Here is a 7,794-nt window from a genome sequence, read left to right on the forward strand (position 1 = left end):
AATATCTTATTAACTAAGAAAAGGGCGGATACACCTCTACCTATAAACTTTAATTAGGAACCGGCAAAAGAAAAGGCGAAACCCTACATAATTAAGGAGATGTAGTTAAAAGTCGGTTCTCTTAACTTTGTAGTATCCTATACAAGACTAGATATCGCTTTTGTAGTTTCTTTGTTAGCACGTTATCTAGTAAATCTAGCCGAACATTATCTTAAAGTAGCAGATTATTATATTAGATATCTGCTATAAAGCTCTTAATTAAGCGTTTAGTATAGTAAAGACGATAGCAGGCTTACCTACCTATCGCAACTGCTAGAGTTCTTCGGAGCCTTAGATACTTCGTTCGCAGACGATCTAGAGACGCGAAGAAGCTTAGAGGGTATAGTTTTCTTCTTATTTAGAGGAATTGTCGATTAGAAGTCTACGAAGCAGACTATAATTACTAAATTATCTACGGAGTTAGAGCTATATATACTTAGCTATACTAGAACAAAGATAATCTAGTAGGAACGAGTGTTTAAAAACATAGACCTAAGCCTTAATAGTAAGGGCAGGTTATTATATAATAACAAGCAAACTATTCGAGTCGTTACTACATAAGGCTAAAAGCTAGACACTAAGATAAGGCATATAGATATACAGCAGTGCTAGCTACGTAAGAGGTACTAAGCCGGAGACCTTAAAGTCGAATAGGTCGAAACTACCTTAATACCCGCGGACAGGATAATAAAACTGCTGTTAGCACAACGGCATCGCGCCTTTCTAAACTAGCTCCGAATAATAATACTACCGGATCTAGGGGGTAAGGACTGCGCTAATAGTAAAACTTTACTACTAGATCTCGGGGGTAAGGGCTAGGCAAATGCCTAGCCTAACTTTACTATTAGAAAGAAGTCTGCATAACGATTAGGAGCTATTACATAGCCTTATATATATATTACATGCGGACTTAAATTATTACGTTTACTACCTTAACAAGTAGTCTAGGACGTATACATCTAGGGATCTATCGACTAGATTACCCTTTTAAAGCTAAATTCACTTTACTTTTTGCGCTAAACTAAAATTAGTAGCTACTAAAGGCCTAAATAGCTATTATATACCGAACTACGCGTACTTCTAAACCCGTAACGCATTCCTTAGCACTAGTCTGTGCTTATTCTTAGAGCTTATATCTTTTCCGTTTGCACTTCTACTTTCTCTTCTTTTCTTTAACTACCTTATTTTGCATTAGTAGAGGTGTTAACATTATATAGTAGCACTATTACGATAGTAAATACTAGAAACAGGCGCAACCTTAACCCCGAGAACGAGGTACTACTTCTGGACTTTAACGCACTCGAAAACGTCCCTAAATTAACTAAGAAGTCGAGAAAACACTTAAAAACTACCTCTACGATAGGCGACAACTAGTCTAGCATCGACGCTAACGACCCGAACGCGCGCGTTAACACTCCTACTAATCTAATTACTCTAGAATAGCTACGTTAAGTTACTACTAAGGCCGCAACTACTTGTACGTAAGATAAAGTTTAGGACAACTAGCAAGGTGCGCAGCCTTATCTAAAGGAAGAAGACGCAATTAACGCAGCAGCTAAAGCTGCAGTTAACCGCGAGTTGTTAGCGGCCGAAGATCTACTAAGCGATAAGGACGACATATTCCGACACCGCTACCTTAATTAGCGCGTAGTAAGTAATGCGCAGATACCGGATTAAAGCGTACAAGTCCTAAACGACGGGAATATATAGGAGGATACTACAGCAGCGGGAGCTAAAGTCCTAACTAAGGACAACGCTCCTCCTTAAGAAACAGTTATCCTCGACAAAAAGGAGTTTAAGAATTACGCTATAACACTTTATTAAGCTAATCTAGTTACCGGATAATCGGATAAGGCCTTTTAGGCCTAGTAAGCTAAGGACCTTAAAGCTATTTAGTTATACGAAATAAAGTTAAGAACGAATAGTTACATAACTAAAGAGGACCTAATAGCATACTAGGACGTAAAGGTAAGAGAAGCGGCTATCCTAAAAGCAAAGAAGGAGGCAGAGAAATAACGCAAAGCTACTAAAGAGGCCGAGTCTAAAGCTGCTAATATTAAAAAGGAGTTGCAGGATAGATCCGAAGTCGACCCTATCCCTACAAAGAAGGCTAGAAAGGGTAACTTTAACTAGGGCCCCTTACGTAGAACCTTTGTAATAGAGACTTTATATTATTAGAACTAACCTTAGCAGACCCTAACGAAGAAATTAACTCGCACTCCTAAGACCCTACGCACAACTAGTAGGCAGCAGAGTGCTAAGAGGCCTATAACTCTTTTAGACAAATAACCTAAAATTACTAATAAGGTTGTTAAGACTTACTAAAATGCGTTTAACGACTTTTCTAGAGAATTTAGGCAGTTTACTAACTTTAGCGTAACAAAGGAATAGGCGTTCCGGTAGAATAAAGGAGAAGACGGAGTACTCTAACGCGACGCTACGGAAAACAAGTTAAAGCCTAAGAGGCAGTTAAAGTCTATCCTGCTTACCCTCCTTAACTCGATCGACCGCATAAAGGAGTTTAAGGCGCTAATTTTAGCAAAACTTTACCCGTTAGCTCGCCTACGACGCAATTAGCCTATTTACGACTCTTCCGACGAAGAGGAGAAGGAGCTTATACCTGTGCCTAAGCCGACTAAGAGGAAGGCACTAGCAAAGAAGCAACCTACTAAGGGCGTTGCTATTAAGGCCGAGAAGCCCGCGAAACGTAAACGCCAAGATAAGGACGAAGACGAAAACGTAATAGGCGTTAATACTAAGTCTAAGCAATCGAAGACTAGAAAGATAAACCGCAACGCTAAGAAGGTCGCTCCCTTGCCTCTACCTAAAGGACCTTAATCGAGCAACGTTACTACTCCCGACCGGATAATAAGAGACGCCTACGCCGAGGAGGACGCTATAACCTCGATAGCGGGGAACTAACGTAGAAGAGGCTAAGGAGCCGCCGTCTTCAACGCTATAGCTAGCGGATCCGGCGAGTTCGAGCCAGAATCTCTTAAACTTTAACGCCGTCGTCAAGCCGCCGCCCTAGCGCTTATTAACATTCTACTACCGCTAAAGAAGGATCCCGAAATTGAAGGTACGGACGACGACTCTAACAGCGAGGAGAGCGAGCGTTAAGATCGTTTAGTATAATATAAACGGATCTCGGGGGTGTATCGATCTGTTAGCGTTAATTTATAAAACAGGGTAAGACTAGGGATATTAACTCTAATAGCCTAATTACGTAGTTAGTGTCCTATATAATATTATAGGATATTAGCGATAAGACCCTAACCCCTTTTGGGTATTTGGAATCACGGCGTCTATATAGTCTTTAGGTCGATAACCTCAAGAAACACATAGTTTTTCTTAATCTTGAAGTTCACCCCTGCATTGCACTACTCAATTGACACCATGCTTCACCGACATTCTTGTGGCGGAGGCATGAATCCTGTCCAAAGCCCAGAGCCGCCCGCGCGATCGCTACCGACTCATGTAAGCATCAACGAAGAAGACGTCGAGAGCGCGCGTTGCAGTTGCAGAGAATGGCGCTCTCTCGGGCCCGACGTCGCGATTTCTGTCCCATCGGGACAATGGGCATTGTGGACAGGGCATAGTGTCGATTGTGTCCTGATCAGCTGCTCGCTGCGTACCCTTTGTGTGTGCTTTCATTGGTCAGCCAGCCCATCGCGCTAGGGCGCGTCTGAAGAAATTCAACAGTTAAAAGCTTCCAAGCTCACACCGACTCGACCGACTGACGAGTTCCTCCATAATTGCGTCCGCCAAATGTCCGCTGTCCGATCTCCCGCGTGTGAGAAAGAGAGCGAGCAGAAATTCATGCCGCCATGCTCCTACTGCGACGCGGCCGCGATACCTCATCTTACCAAGCTGCGAAGATATCCCTCAGCTACACGTAAAGGAGCGAGAAGCTCTACCCTCAGCAATGTTCGCTTTCAGAGCACTTGTAGGCGGACTACACATGGATGCACACTGCCCTGACCTGTCTTATTGCAGAGATGTTCATTTGGACATTGCTAAGACTGTGGCAGAGCTACTTGCTACTCTGATCATCACTGCCTTGCTCTGACGTTTTAGTCTTGTCTGCAGTAGGCGTCCACACATACTAATGAAATCATACTACTGAAGTCACACCTTTGATAGCATGTCAGTCCACCAATGTGATACCGAGACGGCCGCACAGAGGATCTACGAGGAGCAGTTGCACACCTCCGGACATCTGGACGATTCGATGGACGAATGTAGCGACCGAATGGACAAGACAAGCAGCTCCTCTATAACCCAGAAGAAGGGCTATGCCAAGACGAGGATGTCCACTTTCTGCCACAAGTTCGTCAAGCCAGCGTTTCCGGAAGCCATCACAGACATCAAGATATTGCATGGCATGACAGCGCTCGAGAGGCGCGTCAAGAATGAGATCAACGATGCAGGCCTCTGCCCTGAAGTCGCCAAGATGGCGCAGGTTCGGCGTGGTCTGGAGCTCTGTCCTGAGGAGCGTGCATTCCTTGTGAAGCGAAAGCAGCATGTTCGAGACCATTTTGCGAAATATCTTGGACTCAATCCGCAAGAAGTACATCCAGACGATGTACCAAGAATCTCGTTTGGTGGCAGCGGTGGAGGCTTCCGAGCCATGATAGGTGTGCTGAGCTATGCAGACGAGATGAAAGCAGCCGGGCCGTTGGATTGCCTGACCTATGTTTACCTTAGGGTGTGTCCGGATCGTGTTGGTCTGTGGCTGCTTACTACACTTTCGGAAAGGCGAGTATGCACGCTGTCATCGATCATTGCAAGAAGCGCTTAAGTCCATATTCATCCTCTGTCTGGAGACGCCATACGAACGATTTTGAGCTCGCCAGGAGGAGCAAAGACCACGCTTGGCCCACTTGTACAGAAGGCACACAGTGGTCTGCAAACCGTGGCGATGGACCTTTATTCAGTGTTCACAACAGGATGGATCTTCTTCCAGGACGACCCAGCTACACATCCAGGTGGTTCTGCTCATAATGAAGTTGCTGGATTTCAGACCTCCTGGCACAAGTTCTCTTCTGCGAGAGAGTGCGTTGACAATGGCAAAGAGCCACTTCCAATCATAACAGCCATTAGACACGAGCGGCCTTAACGTGTTTGGATCGACAAGGAGAACCCATTCAAGGAGTCTGTCCATTCATCTCCGGAGCACTCCGACGCACCCGAGGCATGGTTCCAGTGGTTCGAGTTCACACCTTACGAGGTAGGATGCGATGAGATACAGGCTTGGTTCCGACCTGGGCTTTCGGCAGACCTTTCGAGCATGGTAGATCTACCATGCAACTCCCGGAGCAGTCACTCGCGCTCCTTCTCGGCCTAGCGACGAATGCACCAGCCGGTCCGCGGACTTCTTACATCTTTACCATCAGCCGCAATCTGCCAGTGGGCTTTCTCGGGAGTTCAGTCCACACGCTCGCTCACGGACTTACTAGACTCTGGGGTAAAGAAGGTACCGAAGAGTTCCAGAACCACCACCCGCTCCACGCTTGTAACGAGCACAATTTCATGTACCACTACACGCCCGTCAAACCCGACGCGCACCGTGCTCCGGGTCTGGAGAACTCTCCGCGAATCCACCTTATCGACTCCGGCATGGACAATAATTGCCCAACCGTGGTCCTTCTCCATCCACAACGCAAATGCGATGTCATGATCAACATGGACGCTTCCTCAGACGTGCAGAAAGACACTTTTCGAGAACGTGTGGACCAGATCAAGGCGAGGCTTGACATTTACGAAACGCCACGACATGTCTCCAGGCGATGATCCAAAAGATCCTGACCGCTTCAAGGGAGTCTACGGACAAATATACGACGGCGTACCGTTTCCACGCCCAGCTACGGTAGTAGACTCGTACGGTCGCACTGTGACGAATCCTCCAGCACCTGTCTTCGAACAGGAATGTACGATGGTATACATGCCTATGCTACCGAACGAGAGGGCAGTCAAGAACTTTGATCCGTCAACGGCAAAGTTCTCGGTTAACCTCGTCTGGACGCCGGAGCAGGTGGAGATGCTGTCAAGGTATGTAAGGCGAATTTCAGAGATGCTGAGAGCATGATCAAGCAGGTGTTGCATGAGGCGTGGATGAGGAAGAAGGCAAGAAGTGAGGGAGGTTTGTAGTCGTGAGCCTCCGTATTGTAGCAGTCTACGATCTAGATATCTATATCAAACGCCTTCCAAACCAACTTGTGTGTCAGCACAGCCTTCGTTGGCCAATGCGAATCATCGGACCAACGCGTCCCTGATCTCAACTTCCACTTTCCCAGTCTTCGCATCGACCTTGGCCGCACTTACACTCTCGAGATCCCTCACAATCCAGTCCGCGCCTGCCTCCTTTAACTGCTCCACAGTATGCGTCGTCGCCAGACCCAGAACTTTAAAACCAGCCGCCTTCCCCGCCATGACTCCCGCCGGTGCATCCTCCAGCACCAAAATCTCCTCTCCCTCACTCAACGTTCCGAATCCCAGTCTCTCCGCTCCGAGTCGATAACAAGCCGGATCTGGCTTGCCCAATGCGACTTCCTCCGCCGTGACCATCACCTTTGGACGAGACAATTTCATTACGTCGAGCCAGCCGGAGACAAGAGGTTGCGTGCCGCTTGTGACGATCGCCCATGGCGCTTTCAGGGACTCAAGACGAGCGAGTAGACTGCGACTTCCAGGTATCTCGACTGCTGAAGAACCCCATTTCTGAGGGATGAGGCCTTCGGCTTGGCAGACATCTTGAGTCGACGTTAGCTTGATATGTATGAATGAACGAGAAGCAACGCTCACAATCCCAGGTCGCCTTCTCCGGTGCCAGTAGTCTCAGCACATCGATACTCCTCCTTCCGTGACTCGTCTTCAGTATCTCGTTGCCGTCGACGCCGATCTCTTCGCCGAGTTGATGCCAGTGTTTGATGATGGCGTCTGTGCTGTCGATTATCGTGCCATCCATATCGAAAAGCTACATATGACGAGCGTCAGTTATCTCGTTCGGTGTCTCCATTCGTCGGCACACTGAGGACTAACCAGAGCGGAGAACTCGTGCGTTTCAGCAGGCGCGGAGAAGTCGTTGTCTTCATGATGCGGCATGACGGATGCTCGTTCGTCTTTCGACTCTGCGTCGTATAGAAGCACTCGTGGAAGTGCTCAATCTCTGTTGCGAGTACCCGCGGGTTGCAGTGGGTTGTTCTCTTCCTGACACTAGACTTGCTCTTCGTGGTCAATGTTGCTTGCTTGCTTGGTGACGATCGATGCACAGTCAATGATCCAAAGTCAGTGTGTATGAAAAGCGAGGTGACTCCACAAGTCGTCCACACCGACCCTGCTGTCGTCGGCAACTCGCGGCCACGGAAGCGGCAAGTCTAGACTGAGACGTATCCGCTAGAAGGTAAAGAATTTCTGCGGAACAGGTCGGAACGTCCCAATCGAGTTAATGCAACCGCCTTGGCAATTCCGACCTCACCTCAATCAACAACTCATTCAGGACGAACCGGATGGGACAACATTGGAGAAATTGACGAGTTGCGCGATGGTGGGGTATTCTCTTTGCTCAAATTGCTCCGATCGCTATGCATCGAGTAGAAGAAAGCGATCAGTGGCAGAGACGTTCTATTTTCACAAACCCTTTCTTGCGAAGCAATGGGCAGCGACAAATGCAAGCAGGCGAGACGGCGTGGGCGGACGAGTCTTGCTAAGCCCATGAGCAGTCGCGTGACGCCATCCGTCCCACATCAATCTTTC

The 7,794-nt window shown here is 47.5% G+C and overlaps 2 protein-coding genes across 2 annotated transcripts; one reads left to right on the forward strand and one right to left on the reverse strand.

Moving 5' to 3' along the window:
- Positions 1–4,183: 4,183 nt before the first annotated feature.
- On the forward strand, positions 4,184–5,832 carry MYCGRDRAFT_89921 (uncharacterized protein; the record flags this gene model as incomplete). The annotated part of the gene is made up of 3 exons (XM_003856563.1): positions 4,184–4,747; positions 4,977–5,094; positions 5,291–5,832. 3 exons carry the CDS (start codon positions 4,184–4,186, stop codon positions 5,830–5,832), a joined length of 1,224 nt encoding a protein of 407 aa, XP_003856611.1.
- Positions 5,833–6,291: 459 nt separating this feature from the next.
- On the reverse strand, positions 6,292–7,143 carry MYCGRDRAFT_35120 (uncharacterized protein; the record flags this gene model as incomplete). The annotated part of the gene is made up of 3 exons (XM_003857024.1): positions 6,292–6,791; positions 6,844–7,015; positions 7,081–7,143. 3 exons carry the CDS (start codon positions 7,141–7,143, stop codon positions 6,292–6,294), a joined length of 735 nt encoding a protein of 244 aa, XP_003857072.1.
- Between the last annotated feature and the right edge of the window lie 651 nt (positions 7,144–7,794).

This window comes from Zymoseptoria tritici, chromosome 1, assembly GCF_000219625.1.
Source record: "Zymoseptoria tritici IPO323 chromosome 1, whole genome shotgun sequence".
Classification (NCBI taxonomy): domain Eukaryota; kingdom Fungi; phylum Ascomycota; class Dothideomycetes; order Mycosphaerellales; family Mycosphaerellaceae; genus Zymoseptoria; species Zymoseptoria tritici.